At 40.7% G+C, this 17,913-nt stretch overlaps 1 protein-coding gene across 1 annotated transcript; it reads right to left on the reverse strand.

Annotated features, from left to right (window-relative positions):
- Positions 1 to 228: 228 nt before the first annotated feature.
- On the reverse strand, positions 229 to 17,696 carry PLEKHS1 (pleckstrin homology domain containing S1). The gene is made up of 15 exons (XM_066190566.1): positions 17,622 to 17,696; positions 15,888 to 16,022; positions 15,376 to 15,467; positions 15,179 to 15,285; positions 13,749 to 13,883; positions 12,481 to 12,556; positions 11,685 to 11,789; positions 10,919 to 11,014; positions 7,765 to 7,878; positions 6,653 to 6,768; positions 5,136 to 5,342; positions 4,809 to 4,910; positions 4,290 to 4,425; positions 3,432 to 3,526; positions 229 to 1,452 (listed from the first exon to the last, which is right to left on the reverse strand). Exons 2-14 carry the CDS (start codon positions 15,940 to 15,942, stop codon positions 3,458 to 3,460), a joined length of 1,410 nt encoding a protein of 469 aa, XP_066046663.1. The 5' UTR covers positions 15,943 to 16,022; positions 17,622 to 17,696; the 3' UTR covers positions 229 to 1,452; positions 3,432 to 3,457.
- Positions 17,697 to 17,913: the final 217 nt, after the last annotated feature.

Raw genomic sequence — 17,913 nt, forward strand, 5'->3', positions numbered from 1 at the left:
TTTGGGAATCTAAGGGGAAATATTAGCAGCCACTAAAGAGTGAGTGCAGCATAGGAACATGCACAAATTAGCAGCCAGGGAAACAAATCTTTATTTAAGTGCAGCTTTTTTTTAAAAAGAGCTGTTTAGTGACTCAGCTGCAGATTACTGGAAAGTTACAGGTAATTTTTGCAGGACAGGGAGGGACCATGCTAGGAGAAAATGAGGTGTATTGCAACAAACAATGTGTTGTAAAGTGTTAGCACATTTATTAATCATAAGTGGGCAGACAACTTCCCACACCCTACCAGAATTTACTGTACCAATGTAATTTCCATATTGTATCTGTGTGTTATGAATCAGCCAGTATGTGACATTAATTATCTGCATTTAGCATCGTGCAAACTGGCATAATGATCAATTATGGAGTAACACATCCATAACTGCTTACTGAAGTACAGAAGTAATCCCCCAGTTTTCTAAAATATTCTGGAATTATTCTGTACATGCTATATCTAACCAAATCCTGGTTTTGTCCAAAAGTAACATTCTTGCATGGCTGAGAGGTGTAGCATGCAGTGCTCAACATCTGCTCCAGCAGCAGGTTCCATGGAGGTGGCTCTTCTCCCACCACCACGGGGGATCTTCACTAATTCACCTCTTTTGAGAAATGTTTCTCTACAAAGTTCCAGGAAATTGCTTCATGGCTTTGGATTTCTTTTTGATGAAATTCTTTGAATTTCAATTTCTCACCTTCTTTGTTCATCCAGAACTGGAAACACAAGGTATTTGTCTTTCAGTTTGGTGTCAGGCAGCCCTTTTCAGGAACTGTTTGAAAAAATGATGGAAGAATGCAGAATGTTTGGTCTAAGAAAAAAAGAAGAGAGAACAGGTAGAAAAAATAGCTACCATAATGAAGATTTCTCTGCAGACAGTGGCAATCTAAATGTTCCTTATGCCCACTGAAAAACAGGGCAAGAAAAACTTGTTAATTTTCTGAAGCAATTGACTAGAATAAATATTAGGAAAAAATTTGGATTTTACAGAGAGATGAGTCTTGGAACAACACAGGAAAGTTTGTACCTTCCTTTTCCAAAGCTCAGAAGAAGAGCTGAGGCAAACTTTGGCCAGGAAAGGCTGAGTACAACATCCTCAGTAGATGCTCTTGAAGTAGGTGATATGTGATTTTAGGATTCAGGCCATGGGGACTGTCCTAGCAGACTGACAGAGTTACAGGGCTGGAAGAAGCCCTGTACAGTGATATCCAGCCATCCCATCCCTCAGGGGCTCCTTAGGCAGAAATGGATTTGCCGTGCTCGAAGCAGCAGTGCAGAGCAAAGGACTCCCATAGCAGCTTTGGAAAAGAGCTCCCAGGGAATGTGTTTTCTTCCATTTTCAGCCTCTGTAGTTCCAGAACTGGGAGTTCCCTCTGTATTTATGCAGAATTCAGCACAAACAGGCCTTTGAACACCACTGAAACAGAAAAATGAAAATGTGACCCTTTCCACCTTGAGAAACAAGCATGTCCCAAACACTCTTATCTCAAAAGCAGAAGTGACAGACTATGGAAACATTCAGTCTGGAAATTAATCTTTTGAACAGCAACTGAGTCTGAATAGATTATGTACATATTTGTGTTTGCCTGTTTTGAGTTACATGATGCTGTTTTCATCTTCAGCTGAATAAAATTTTATAATGATTTTTTTTAAGTCCAGCACACTTATCAAATTTACTACTGAAGAAAGTTGCACCAATGCTGAATTTTAGTGAGAGTAGTTCCTTATTGTAGTAGCCAACTTGGCCTTATTCCATTGGAGGCTGGATACATACATTCTTTGAGCCAAATCCACCTTAATCAAAGCTTATACAAATCTGTTAATATCAGTAATCCTGTGCTTGCTAAACTCAGTAGTTATTCTGGTTGTATCTGGCAAGATAAAATTACCAGTACTCAAACCCAGTGATTCTGTTTGTTGCCACATCCCTGTATACTGACACTATCTATTTTACAGCAATGTGTGCGTGCAAAAATTCCCACACAGTGTCCATGTTCATACAGGGCACAGGTATGTATTCTGCCATGTCACACCATGGTGCTCTAAGAAACAGAGGTCACTCCAGCACAGGACAAAAATCCCTTTTGGCATCCACTGAAGCACTCCTGAAGGCAGCTTCTTATCAATTTCCTTTTGGTGTGCTATCAGCTGAAAATTGGTCATGTTGCTATGGTAGCAATGCGAGGAAAGCATATCCACAAATAAATATTTACAGGAAATATCCTTGTTTGGGAAACAAATAAACACTTGCTCTGCTGCACAAGTGACATCCCTGTGGTACTATTTGGTAGCATCAAAACATTCTCTGTGAGAAATGGTGAACTCTGCATTGAGGTGAGAGCACATGCCTTCAGAGACATAATTTCTCTCTGTGGTTTTCCCAGCTGTTTTCACCAGAAACCCTTTTACAGAGCAGGCCAGCCCTTCTTTCTCCCAAATCCATTCATTCTTTTTCACTTAGGGCTTTGTTGTAACCATTTAGGGGAATGGTCTTTCACCTTTTGTTCCCTCTGGAATTTCCTCCCTACATGTCCATACCTAATTGGCTGAATGCCAGGACCCTCCCAAAATAGGAGACTAGATAGGACCCCTGTATTTTCTTTGTTCTCTCTCTTGATTCCCCTGGACCCCTTCGAGGAATAAACGCCTTGGAATAATCTGGGGGTAAGAGCCTCTTTTGGATCTTTTGTCATGTCTCTTTGGAGATATTCCTCCAAAGCCTCTCCAGAGCTAGCCCTGGGGGTGGCTGCGGGGGGAATATTTTCAGGGCTTATTTTGGATGTCAATGAACCCAAAGGTGCTCCAGACACATTCCTTTTCTCCAAACAGCTTTTCTTCCTGTCATCCCTTGGATGTATTTTTGTGGCTGTATCATAAAAGGGGCATAACACAAAAGGAGGCCCCACTGAATGACTACACAACATTTTATGTACCAGCCTTTCCTCCAACACTACAGCTCTTAGCTCACTTGAGCGTTTCTGGGCTAAGGGGAATCCAGGGAAAACACGGCTTTAGTCCAAATGCTGGTTGTTTGCCCACCCCTAACTGGTGAGGAATTCAGCAATAAATCATTGTAACTCAGTGCAAAGAGGTGAGCAGAGGCACAAACCAGTATTTTCTGCTGAAATGAAAAGTATACACAGCACAAAGGCCACATGAATTATCTGACCCTCATTTTCTTCCATGTAACAGAAATACATGCCAACATGAAATATAAGCCAAATACATGCCATTCATGCCACAAAATAAGTTATTAGGACATAAAACAAAATCCACATTCTCTATTCTTTGTACTTCAGCAACAAAGATGTCTGGCAGCTGAAGAAGATGATTATCTCTATATACCATATATCACTTCCTCCTCCCTGATCTTTTCCCTTGAGTTTTGGCACTTACTTAATCATTGAGGTCTTTTTTTTTTTTCAGGAACATGAGCAGCCTTTAGCGTGGAAGATATCTGAATGTGGAATCCTACATACAGTAAGTTTCACCTTAAAAAAGAAAAGAAATGGACATTTTTATGGCTTGTTATATCTGATCAACATTTGTGCAACTATCTGACTTGTATTTGAACTAGCTAATAAAAATTCCCCATTAAGAGAGATGAGTATATTTTTTTTCCTTACTGAGACTGACTTTCCTTTCTTTAGATGGCAATAACATCTCATGACCTCAACCTTTACAGCAGAATTCAAATATGAATGTGTTTGGATGTGGGTCATGAACCTGAATACTGAAATATGAGTTCAGAAACGCATGTCATAGATCACAGTTGGGTTAAAGAACATCTTAGAAATGTCCCACGTTCTTCAAAAAACAGTCTCACACAAGAAGATGTGTAGTGCTTGATAAGTAATAGGACGTAGGAGTCCAGGGCTCTGCCCTCAATACCCAAAACCACTATAAGCAACCACACATCCGCTGGAAGCAACGGTTTATTTCCCAAAACTTGCAATTTATATGCATTAGGCTAAAAAACCCAAGTAACTCTAGTTTATGGTTGCCTGGTAACATCTCTTGGTGTTGCTCAAACTCTTCCTCAAATTCTGCAGTGCTGGCCTTGCATTCCCCACACAGCTCAGGAATATGAGACACCACACCAGAACAATGCTGAGGAGGTATTTGGTGCTGGAGTTATTCATGCCAAACTTAGACCAGAGTAAATTGGTTTGAACTGAGCCTCTTGAAATGCAAAAAAGGAAATTGCTTTCTCATTTGGCTCAATACATTCCAGTCAAGGTGAGTCAAGCTTACCTCCTTTCTGGTGGACCTGCTGATGAAGAGGTAAGCCTCCTCCACACCCTGGGGCTGCAGATCATTCACACCCACCACGTGGTCCCCGTGGTTAAACAAACACCCCAGTCTGTGAGGACCAGTCCACTGTGAAATGCTGTGGAGGGCAGACAATAAAGGAAACACACAGGATATCCATGACTGCAGTACCTGGACAGGATTGCATTTATGGGGTTGCCCTCTGGGAATGACACACTGAGTTCAGTGACTGTAACTTTTTGATCTGGTTCTGGTTGAAACCACCACTAATTATTACCCAGCATGCTGGATTCTGTAGAGACCTTTACAACAGCAGTTGAAGCACAAACCCAAGTACACAAAGAATTGGAGTAAGTAGAAGGAATCACCGAAGTGACAACAAGCACTGCCCCTGCCTGCTCTGCCCTGCCAAAGCTGCACATGGTTGTCTATAATTGAACACTTCTGTGCCTGTCACTTATTCCCATCTCACAGGCACTGTCACAAGACATCCAGACTTACCATATTCTTCCTGCTGCTTCAGTAAGTTTTAGGTAATTGTTAATATCAACCAGGGGTATGAAAATATCCAATTTCTGCAGCTGCATCTCATCTGTAACTTGACTGTGAAAGAAAAACATCAGAGACCACAGAATCATAGAACAGCTCAAATTAGGAGGGACCCATAAGAATTATTGAGTCCAAATCCCTGCTCCTTGCAGACTCCCTAAAACTAAATGCTATGACTGAGAGCATCATCCAAATGCCTCTGGATTGTTGACAGGCTTGGCAAGATGAAACCCATGAACATGTCTGTCTTCTCTGTAACCAGCTGGAGAAGACACTTACCTGAGCAGTATAGACAAGTGAACCACTGAGAGGGGTAATGAGTTTTGCCTTCTCTGGAGGGTTGGCTGCAGGCTGGTGCTGCTTTCTGGGAACTTTGTGTCTTTGTCTGCTTCCAAGTCTCTTGGACATGCACTGTTCTGGCATTTGGGAAGGGGTGGCAGCCCATCACGTCTACTTGTGAGCTGGCATCTCTCATCCAGCAGCCTACTAAAGAGGAATGATGACAAAAATTAAGGGATTTGACAATTCCAGGCACTCTTGCTGTGTTTGAAGCTGGATCAAGCAGCTCACAATAAAGCAAAGAATAACAAGTTCTTGTAGAATATCCAGTGGACAAAATAAAATCTAAGTAAAATAAACAGTCCTTCTAAAAATGGACCATAAATCTCAAAATAAACATTTTCAGTATGCAATAACTATTTATTAAGCCTGGAAACATTTCAGCTAACAGCATGCCTTGACAAAGAAACTGAGTACAGATTGTTGGCCTTGGCTGTACGGGGTTCTGCCGGGATGTAAAGCTGTCCCTTGGGAGATGTGATAACTCAGAACTACTTGAACTCATTTTAGTTTTATTTGATAAGCCTTTTATTGCCTGGAGCTGACTCCCCATTGTGCCCCAAACAAGACTGGGGTTAGTGGCAAAAGCTGCTCTTTTTAAATTTTTTTTTATTTTTTAAACTCAGATGGCATGACCTTGTGAGGTTTTTATAACTCCCTCTGGGGGGACCCAAAGACACAGACGAGCTTGAATTAATCTGTTGGGATTATTGGTTATTGGGTCTGCATTTCCAGTTGTCTCCCTCCATGTGACCTAAGACCTGACTGTCTGTAGGTGTCAGGCCAACAGCTACTGGACACTCCTCTGGCTCAGGAGGAGCTTTACCCTGCAGACACAATTCTCTTCAGTATTCAGTGCTATATAGTGGAGGTTGTAAAGTTTCCTTGTGGCCCTACAACTGTGACACAAAGTTCAGGTCTTTCTCTGTGATGTGGCAAACATTGTCCCTTCAAAACACGCAGCATCAGAGTTGTTCTTTGGATGGCAAAATGAAAGGGAGGACATGTTCTAACTCACATAACTTCTTCATGGAAAAGTTGGGAGCTAATACCCCATCTCTACTTTTCTCTTTTAACCTCTAGATAATACTGCCTGTTTTGGAGAGCACCTGTCTGAAAGGTTGTTGGAGTTTGGCTCCAGTGACTCAGGAAAGTGGTGAGCAACAGCTTGTGAAAACCCAGAAAAAACATGAGTCAACAAAAGGTCCTGCATCGTATAATCAGAGCCTGTGTAAGTGCAGAAGTCTGCAGTGTGAGCTTAAATTTCATGTTGATGAGTTTGAATTTGACTCCAGTGTTCCCATGAGTGCTGAACTTTGTGAACTAAGACCCAACAAGGACTGATTCAAACAAGAGGCAGACTCTAGACCTTGTTATGCAAATACCAGAGATGTCAGCTCTATCTCTATTGCTGTGCCACTTTTAATTTCCAAAGCCTTAATGAAACTGTTACTTACAGTGATTTCATTGACATATAAATGTTCTCCCTTACTGGGTTGTTTTGCACTGGCTTCTCTTGCACAGGGACATCAGACTCAGCTCTAGGGTCAGGCTCTGATACTTCAGTAGTGCACTGTCAGAAACATACAGCAATATTAGACATTAATGCCATTGCCCTGCCTACAGAAGAAACCCCTAATAATTTCCCTTTTTTTTTTTCTTCAGTGCTCATGTTGTTTAAACATATTGGCTAATATAGCCTGGGTTTCCTCAAATCAGTCAATTCCCAGAAACTGGGAGCTAGAAAGGTGCTTGAAACTTAATGCTGGAATTATTGGCACTACCAGACTGGGATATGACCAGCCATATTCTGAAGTACTACCATTAAAAAAAACCAAAACAAACAACAAAAACCTTTTAATTTAAGCAGGCTGAAAAAGGAGACTTGTTCTTTGAGTGTGCTTGACTTAGAGCACTTAGACTATATGACCACATCACTATTGCTAATGTCCTTCAGTCAGATGTACAGTCTGTGACTTCTGCAGAAAACTGACCACTTATCTTCTCCTGACCACTAATTGCATGGGAAGCCTAGAGAAATTAGCCTCCCAAATCAGGAGTCAAAATTTGTATAAAATGAACAGCATGTTTCTCCTGCTGCCTTGTTTCACTGTGAAATGTTGATAGCAAAATGTACCGCAGTGTTTTAAAAGTGCTGCTTTTATGCAGCTTACTGGTGCTTCAACAGAATTACATCTCAAAATATATAAAACTAATGTACTGTTACATTCTCTAAATGAAGTTTTCACTTTCAGGAAAAAACCCAATCCTACCCCATTATACAACAGGCAAAAGCCATTTACAGTGAAACAGTCAGTTTGGGGAATTTCAACAAAATCACCAATGTTTTTGTCAAAATGCCACTTTGCCCCACGAAGATCCTTTGAATGAGTCAGTGCATTTTTTTTTTCTTGTATAAATAAAAGGTCTATTACCTATTGCTTTATCTATGTATTTCTTTTGCAAGGTACAAGTGCTTCCCCCTACCAGTTCCTCTTTGGCTCATTAAATGTCTCCTGTGTCCTCGGAGCTGTTAACAGACCAGCAGAACTCACAGCTGATAAACTACCTTTGCCAAAACATTGCTGGGAGTTTGGTAATAATCTTCTTCATCCTTTTTGATGTTTTCCTCTGGATCTGACAACAGCAGATTTTCCTCACTTCTTCCCAGAATTTTATCCTGCTGAAAGAATGGGTTTGTATTTAACAGGCTCAGTTATACAGATTAACATGCATTTTTCCTTTCTGTGGAAAAGTAACAGAATCAGCAAATATTCACAGAAAACATGATAAGATACATTTCTTCTTGAACTGAGATATGCTCAGACCCAGCCTATCTTAGAAACAAGGTTTCTATATCTGTTCTCCTGCATGTATTTTTGAAATTCAATGCATACAGAAAAAACCAGCCACTGGTATTAGTATTTCTCATAGATGGATTAGTGGTAACCAGGCTGTTGCAATTGATTTCATGATTGCAGCCCGTTATTTTGTTTAGAAATCAAGTGTTTTAAACACTTAGTGTATGAATCTGCATGAATTTAGGGTCACTTGTGTGGAAAAGATTTTCTTTTTGCATTCAGTTCTGAAGTCTTTACATTAGGAAGAAAATTTGTAGGAAATCTGTAGGGGTGAATTGGGATATATTTGTCCATTTAAGCAGCTTTTAACTGCTATCAAATAAAGATGAATTTGGGATTTCCCTGACTAGTGGAAAACTTATTATCTCATCCTTTTCTCTGTGAACAAAAAGATTCTGCAGAAGACTGGAGCTCTGACATAGAATCCTTTGTGTCCTGAGTGATATTTTGCCTTCATAAATACATTAAGTTTGAGGCAATTTGGTAAGCCAAGGAGAAATCAATCCCTCCACCAAATTTACCTTTTCAAGTCGCAAAGAGAAATTATTTATTTTTATGTCTCCTTGTTGACTTCACCATAGTGAAGAGTCGGGTAATTAGTATTTAGCTGCCTCCCAGTTCAATTCTCTGAGCCATGTTTGTGCTGCAATTGTTTTTTATCTCTACACTTGCATCCTTGGTTTCCATGGTGATCATTTTAATAATTGCTAAATCTGCCACAAATGTATTAGTGTTTTCAAGGTAAAGTAAATTAATTACTTTCTTACAAGAAGAAACTGGCAATGAATATTAATTAAGGATGATTATTGTACTTTTTTTCCTTATTGGTATAGATGACATTAAGATCAACTCATGCCATGGGAATCAGGACAAACTTCAAGTGTCTGATGAACCATAATATGGATTTACATTGGAGAGAAAGTAGACTATGGGGAAAATTTGCTGTAGCAAAAGATAGAAATGACACCTGGAGAACAACTGAGTCGTTGTTACCTATAAGCTCCTTAAGGGAAACTGTGTGTTGCCCTTAGAGAGAGGAATATGTCTTTCAAAAAATCAGGTGTGTAACAGATCCCAAGGGTGCCTTGTAGCCTGCAATACAGTAATGCACAGCATAGTGTGATGCAAGGCAGAACTCTAATTTTGATGTATTTCAGGTGTTGAAAGCTGTGTATCAAAATAGCTGATACTGCATTGCTGAGTCAGATGAGGTTTGGTAGGTCCCAAAGGTAGGTTGAAAAGAAGCCAGGTCCCCAGATCCCTCCAGGGTCCCTGCCAGCATGACTGGACTCACTGACATGGAGAATCCTGTTTGCATGAGTGACAACTACTTAACAAAGAGTTTTCAAGGTCTGGGCCCGGATGAGGGAACCACCAATAAAAAGCAGAACACATCAGATGCTTGAAATGGGGAGTCACACTGCTAAAAGGAAGCAAATACCAGGGATTAGTTAGGAAGTCAGTTGTCTACATGTCACTGAGCAGAGAATAGGTCTGGAGATGTTAGCAGATGTTAAACTTATGAGGCAAGAGGAATATTTTTATCCAGTGAACAAACATTGTTGTTTCTTGTTCTCTATACAGCAAGTTTATTTATTTTCACACATGCCGAAACAGAAACATGAGCTTTGTGCTATTCCCTCTGCTTCAGGCTAGAAAGCTAAAATCCAAATTCCTTATCTTTTAACCCTCATGGTCAGCCTGTCTTTGCCTGAACAGCTGCCTCTAATACCTGCTCTCTGAGGCATTGTAAGTATGAGAAGAATTAATGAATAAGACAGAAAAGGTATGCACAAGGAAGAGACACAAAGAAATTCTTGACATACACCCAGAGCAGGACTGGTTAAAATCAGACCAAGGGTTAACACAGTGCATTTCAGAGCTCAGACTCACAACTGAATTACTGCAACTTTATAAAGTACTATGGATCAGCTGAGCTATGCTGACTGCCTATGGCATTGCAATGTAGTTTCAACCATTCACTTCTTTCCACTAAATTTAGCTGTATTATCTCATACTTGCTGTCAGCCTATATACAAGGATGGTGATTGCAGCATGTGATTTACCACCCTGTTAGCTGTGATAGCAGAACAGATTCTTTGCCCTGTATCTCAGCCACTCCAGGTCATAGTTCAGTGCATAAACTGGCAATAAAGATGGGTTTAAGCTGCAGAGTGGTGTGGCAGAGCCTTGGTTGTGCTTTCTGTCCTCTTCATTCTGCTGCAAAGGCAGCAGTCCGTGGCAGAGGAAAACTGCTGCAGGCACTAGTTCCGGGAACACAGGTCAGAACACTTAGCCAGTAATACAAGACAACATTCATCTTTTTATCTTTCCAAATCACTCCCGCTAGATATGGAAGTGAAATTACTTGAAGACATATTAATGCTGACAGAAGGTCAGTTCTAAGATGTGCCTCAATTTAACAAGCTCTTGTTCTGTAATTTAGTTACATTGACTCGATTGCTACTGGCAAAGGCTGAAGAAAGAAACCATTTAGGAACAACTGTGGCACAGCTGAGAAATGTGCAGGGAGGGACAAATCCTCAACCAGTGCAAATGCAGAGCTTTTTTCATGTAGTTTGTGAGAGCTGCCACAAGTTGCAGTTGCTGTGCAGAAACTCTGAAGCTCTGACTCCAAAACCCCCAAACAGACACAGGTATTTCAAATTTTTAGAAGATCATTTTCAGTGGTAAACAAGAGAACAGACTAAACATTTAGGAAACTTTCATTGTGGAAATCAACTCGATGTGCTAGGAAAGTAGGTGGATAATCTATAGTCACAGATACCCAGGTGAGATAAAAGCCAATATTAACTTCTGCAGACAGAACAAGGCAAGAGTTGTTGGATTTGTTCTGCTCACCAGGCTTGGAAGAGCTCCTCTTTGTGGGTCACACTGAGCCTGATGGGGGCCAGGATCTGAATAAGGCCTGTTCTTGTCTTCTGAGGAACCATTCTGCTGTATAAAAAGGAAAAAAGTTAACTCCTCATAAAGATACCCTGGAGGTGCTTGACCCACATTCAGCTTCCTCTCACCGGGCCATTTGCACAGAGCTTTGTGACTGCAGAAACCCAGCAATTTCTTGGCTGTTATTTCACCCTGATACCTGGGCTGCAATTGCTGTGGGACAGCAGCAATGCTTTCCCTCCATTCTATCTAAATATTGAGCGGAAAGTTTGTAAGGCAGAGAGGAATTGGGTCCGAACTCTCCTCTAAGCTTTACAGCCTAAAAAGAGAGAGATAAGTAAAAGCACAATCACAAATCAGGAGGAATGTGGCTAGCAGCTGCAAAATGATCATCACATGCCTCTGCCAAGTCATGTCAGAGCAAACCTTCAGGAGTTTACTTAATGTCCACTAACATTTGCCAGTCAGTTGAGACAAGCAGCGAGTATTGTCTCTCCTTGCCTTTACTTACATGCAGACTTGCCTCAAAAGTATTTCCCTTGTGGGGACTCCATGGTGTCACCATCCAGATCCTACTCAGGAACCCCACCAGAAGAGACCACCCAGGTACCCACTGCAGAAACTCTGAACAACTTATGATGGAAAAAACCAACTATACAGAAGAAATTTCGCAGTCATGCCTAGGCACAGCCTCATTATTAAGGATGGTTAATTTGTTTACCTTCTGGTAGCTTTGCCTGTCTGGAAAGCTGGTCATATCTATAGAATTCAATAGTGGCAAAGAGGAAGGCCGGCTTCTGACTTCTGGATTTGGAAGATCTTTGTTCTAGAAATATGGGAAGAGCAGTATGAGAAAACAGGCACCTGTTGGGTGTGGGCTAAAATGTCCTGATATATCTCACTAGAGCAAATTTTATTTCTAATGGCTCATAGGCACTGTCTGCGCGGCATTTTTCAGGCAGACACATTTTCCCTGCTTGCATTTTGAGCTGCCTGGAGGCTGCAGGGATATGAGCAGTTAGTGCTGAGTCTAAACTGGTGGGCCTGGCTGGCTGACAAGGTGCAGAAACTTGGGCCTGAGCTTGAACTACCAGGGCTTCCAGCTGATTTGTAACATTGACAGACTGCTGTAAATGAACAGTAAATAAAAAACATGTAAAAGAACATGTAAATATATCCAAAATGCACCCACTAAGTATAACACACAAGTTTTGACTCTGATTCATCAGAAGTGTGGTTTATTGCAGCATAATATCAATCTTCCTCTCATTTCCATATGGCTTACTCTTCAAAGAGATTTCTTCAATGTAAAATCAATCCCAGTGCAGACAGACTGTGCAATGCCTGCTTGATGCACAAAGCCAGGATACAGGATTTATATGAAAATGAATTTTTGAATAACCAAGGTCAGAGGCAACTTGCAAGGCAAAGATCAGGAAAATTCCTTTGCACAGTTTAGTAATGAAGCAAAAAAATGCCTTTTTTTTTTTCTAAAATAAAGTACAGTAACATGTCACCTGAGGCCAGTATCCACTTCTTTTGTCCTCCCTGCAGATTGAAGATATCAGAGTGACCCAGTCCTCTATTTCCTGTCTGAAGTTGGAACAAGAAGAATGAAAACTTAAAGACAGGTAAAGGGGTTTTCCTTTTGCCTACCTAACTCTTCCTGTGGGGCCCAAAATAAAAATTCCTGAGATCAAGGGGAAAACCCTGCCCCAGCCTTTCAGGAAAGAGTGCTTGTGTGGTCATAGCCAGATGGCAAAGTCTGACTCAGAGAGCTAACAAGGCTTGGGAACGCATGTGGGCCATCAGGATGAGAAACACACCATGAAAGGACTGTTGAAGCTGTTTTTCATGCTTGGAGTGGATTTAGTTGGATTAATTCTGGAATGCTTCCCACCGAGTGTGGGCTGTGAGAGCCGTGCCCCGGGGGAAGGCGTTGGGTGCCACGCTCCGTAGCACTCAGGTATGTGTTTTTCTTCTTATCAGAATTTCAGCTGCTCTTCTGCAAAAAGGCAAAAATTCCCCTGATACACTCGTGACTGGGAAACTGAAGAGGAGATGTTGGGAACCAGCAGTACAGGAGCACTGTGACAAACATCCCTCACCTAGCTGGGCTTTGGCTGATCACCTCCACAGAAACAGTTCCTGCCCCTGTTCAGGACTCAATTCCAGCCTGAAAAAGCACGGACTGCACCACCCTACTGCAGCAAAAGCCCCAGTCAGTACTTCTGGGATCTGCTTTCCTTCGGGAGAATTTTGGCTTTCTGTCTGCTTCCCTTGATTAATAACCTAGTTTTCAGGCAATATAATTCCCTGTGGTTGATCCATGTGGAGCAGAACCTTTTCTAACTCTCAGGAGCTGCTGGATGAGAAGGCAAAGGTCTTTGCTCTTTCTTGTCCCCTAAGCAGCAGAGTTTGAAATGGCACTGCCACGCTGAGGTACTGCCACTGCCATCCCCACTCCCAGCCCTGTGCTCCCACTGCTTTCACAGGCTGGATGCTGTGACTCTGTGGCTGCAGGGAAGGTGAGCCCACCTGCTTGAAGCAGCAAAAAATTAACCCAGCCTTGAGTATGGGGGGGAAATGCCACAGAAAAAAAGCTGTTTTGCACTGGATCAGGCAGCTGGATCACCTCATCCCAGAGCCGTGCCATCAGCAGCTGAGACACAGAAGGGAAGGGAGTGGCTGTGAAGGAGCAGGACCTTTCCTTAAGGCAGCAGCATAGAGCTACATGATTTTAACAGTACTGTCATGCTGCTTTTGCACATCTTTCTATGCCCACCTGCTGTTCCCAATGAGGTAATAACATCTGTTTCCAGTGCTGATGGACATCACCTGCTCAGGAAGGCATTTAAACATCTTCCTCACCGTTTCCATAATTTCAGCATTACTTATGCCAACTTCAATACTTATGATTCTGTGAAGATAATCATATGAAACATCCTATATAACTCCACACAAGTAGGCATGCACATGTATGTGCTACATACAAAGTGACACGCATAGTTACATACAGATAGATATACACATATATGTGTGCATGTCTGTTTTTTACTCTGAGCACAGCATAACATGATGAGACTTGCAAGGGAAAAAGTTAAATGTTTTTTCCACAGAAAAATGTGCTCGAGAAAACAAATGCACACATTCAAAAGAGATGGTCTATCAACAAAGAAAATCTCCAGGCAAAAATATAAAATTAATGTTTGCAAAGCACCCAGACTATGGATCCTCATTTCTGGAAAAAGGGGCTTTTTGTTTAATTCAGAACCTTGAAAAGAAAAAATAGTAAGAAAACTTTCTTAAGGAAGTTTTTTTTAACCACTAGAAAACAATAGACTTGATTTGAAACTAATTGTATATTAATAGTGTTTCAATGGAGGGGAAGAGGAACAGAAGTACTCTTAATGGATACTTGAAGCACTTGAAGCATTATGCCATTAACTTCCAAGAAGCCAAATTATTAAAAGTAATAACTACAATAATTATGGTAATAATGTAACCACAGACCACTGAGCAAGCTGCAATATTTTTGAAAGCTTCACAATGTAAATCCTTTTAATGGAAGAAGCATAACAGCAATGTGGTGAGTGACCTCCACGCCTAACAATTCCAGGAGCCTGGGGTATTAACCTCCAGACCTGACAGGACAACATTTACATTTCCCATTACATTTTCTGTTTCCCTTGCACATATCTCATACCACCCATGGCATGGTAAAGGGTGCCAGTCCAAATCCAGTGACACTCAGTCTTGCTGCAGCAGGCACTATGCTGACAGGGAGGAAATGACCAACCCAAATGAGCCAAGCAGAGCAATTTCTTGGCAGAATAAGAGGCAGAGAGCAATCATAATCAGCCCAGAGCGTTATGAGAAAGTCAGGAGACCTTTGCACAGACCTGCAAAGCACTTTGTGAAGCTGTAAGCTGGGAAAGGGTGTGTGCCACAGTTGAGAGTGGCACAGCCTGTCCTTATTCACATGTGAATTAATGTACAGCACTGTCCTCATAGAGGTAAAATGTGTTTTACTTCAGGAACACAGCCTGTGAGATTGTGCAGCCAAGCCAGATATCTTGTTGGCAGATACATCACAACAATCACTGCCACAAAAGTAAATTGCAATAAAGCAATTCAGGATTTTCACTTCTACATATACCATAGTTGAACCCAAAGCCTACAAATCCCAAGGGAATGTTTATTTAGGCTACATACTGATCAACAGCTATGGAGCCTTTTATGTGCTGGCCTTTTAGATACTTCAGGATGTAATTCCCTGTGCTGGATTTGGACAGGACAAAAAGACGCCTTTTCCAGGAATTCTGCCAAAGAGAAAGAAATTTGTCTCTCATTAAAATTCAGCATGGCAGATATGAGGGATTGCTGAAATATGATTATCTGTGCTAGTGTACCTGTGAGCTGAAAAGCTGAAGAGGTGGTGATTTGATGAGGAACCCATGCTTGCAAACTCCACCTTCAGGGCAAAACGTATTTTGAATTCTCACTAATCAAAGAGAAATGAACAGCATCATTACTTAACTTGCTGCCAATTAATCTCTTTAAAAAGACCTGTTTGAACTGGAAATTGTTGCTTAGCACTGGGTTTCTGTGCTTAAATAGCCATTAGACAAACACAAATCAAGGCTATAAAATATAGAGCCAGGCCCTGCTTCCCTGATGTTAATGCTGACAACTGGCCCAAACTGTAAAGTAGTGGTAGTGAAAATGTAGGGGCTCAGAAAATATCATGAGCTGTCTTATTCAACTGATCTTATTTAAGTTTTAGGGTCTGGTCTTATTCAGCTTCACAATTAGTGATCTTAAATGCACCCCTAAAGAAACTAATAGATGGCATTCAATCAGCTGAGGACAGGTCATCTCACAACTTTACTACTGACCAATTTTAGTACAAGACATTTTGTACCTGCAGAATTTCTTTTACTTGTAGAAGCCATCCTGATTGTTTCTTCCACCCACATAACAAAAAGAGCAAAGATGTTGAAGCTACTTGCTTTCAGTTTGCTTGCTGCTGAGCAGCATTTCACTGCACACACAATTGCTGTTGAGAAAATAACAAAAATCTTACAATCTTAATCTTACATAAAATTTTCGTACTCATGGTCAAAATGCATAAAATAGCCATAATAACTATTAATTTAAATATATTTATAAATGATTTTATATAATATTGAATTATACACTACATTCTACATTTGTTATTTTATTATACAATCACATAATTACAAATAACAAATATTATTTATTTTTATAGGCCAAAAAGATGATTTGCCTAGAAGTGATGAAAGATGCCAAGAGAAATTCAATTTTCTTTTGCACTAGTCACAACACCTGTAACCTGGGAATACTGCATCCATGTTTGTTTCTGACACTGCTTTGCCAGGATAAGTCCTGCATAAAATTGGCATAACTTGGCCTGAAGAGTTTAAAACATATGTAGAAAACACAGTTATAATACTATGGGAATTTTAATAATTTGCAAGTTTGTTGTATTAATACAACGCCTTTTCAAAAGTTTTCCTTTGCCTTACCTCAAAACTCACATTCCCTGCAAAAATCAGATCTTGGCTGGAAGTTGTTTTACCTGCAAGGAGGGTAGAGACCCTCTTGTGCCACCTAAAGCCACAGAGCCTCTCCTGGGAAAATCTGAAGGATTACAAGAGCTGTTCTCTGGCTCTTTACTGAGAACCCTGGCTGCAGTGAGAGATTTAAGGGCTTCCCTCTGTTTCTCTTTCTTCAGTGATTTACTCCACGATGCCAAAAGTAGGCATGGTACAGTCAGGAGTGGGGTGGTCAGGAATGGGGTGGGTTACAAACAGAATTTTACCCAAGACCCAACTAAAGCTATAGACTTTCATTCGTCCTTTTCCAGGCTGTAAATGGGAATGACCCACTGCAAACTTAGGTCCATCAGAGGTTTCTGCACATTTCTGTCTGTCTTTTTTTTGAGGTTTTTTTTTTCAGGGAAACCTTTGCAATTTTTTGCCTTTTGGAGAGAAATACTTGTTGTACAAATGCTGTGATAAACTGTTATAAAATTTGCTTCTAGAGTTTTTGCTTGTTGCCTACCAGAAAAAAGAAAAGGACAAAAAAGCAATTTCCAAAACTAAAAAATGACTGTACACAAAGTCAATAGTAGGGGCACACACTTGGGGTTGCAATGAAAGGCATTGTATTGTTCTGTTCAGTGTGACTGACAGTCGCCTCAACTGGCAAACAATGCAATTACTGCAAAACAATGTTCCAAGAGTCTCTGACAGGATAAAAGTCTCTTCTGGATGTCAGCAAAAGTCAAGATTTGCATGTGGGAAGAAAAATACCTGTGAGATTAGTTGTGCTATCTCACTCTGCCTTTTGGGAAACAGTTTTTAATTGTTACATTTAATTGTCTTTTCAACAGAAAGCAACATTGTAAACAGGTTATGTCTAATTCAAAATAGAAAATGCCAATTCTGCGATTATACCCCCTCAGATTTTTGAATGCGAGGCATTAAGGGATTTGATTGCTTCAAACCTTTTGAAATGCAATGAGACACTTCAGTCAAAATGCAAATAAAATGCCTCAAATCATCATGATGAAAGCTATTATAAAACTTCAAAAATTTCCAAGATAAGGAAAACAAACTGTGTTAATACTTACAAGCAAAATGTCTTCATGGTGAAGAAGGTTTTAGAGACATACACCTCCAAGTAAACCCAGATTTCCTGTACTGCCTTCTGCAGCAAAACACGATGTGGCCTTGCCCTGCATTGTGACTGCCCTCTTATAGTCCATGTATAAATACAAACACCCTGAAATACGACCCACAAGGAAATTCCTCTTTCTGCATGGGAAGCAAACTAAAGACTGCTCTGGAAAGGGGAAATCCAGAAGATTAAAATTCACTCAGAAGCAATGAAAAATATGCACGTTTGAGGCAGGGATAAATGTC

The sequence above is a fragment of the Chamaea fasciata genome, unplaced genomic scaffold (assembly GCF_029207755.1).
Source record: "Chamaea fasciata isolate MVZ Bird 193981 ecotype frontalis unplaced genomic scaffold, bChaFas1.0.hap1 SCAF_9, whole genome shotgun sequence".
Classification (NCBI taxonomy): Eukaryota; Metazoa; Chordata; class Aves; order Passeriformes; family Sylviidae; genus Chamaea; species Chamaea fasciata.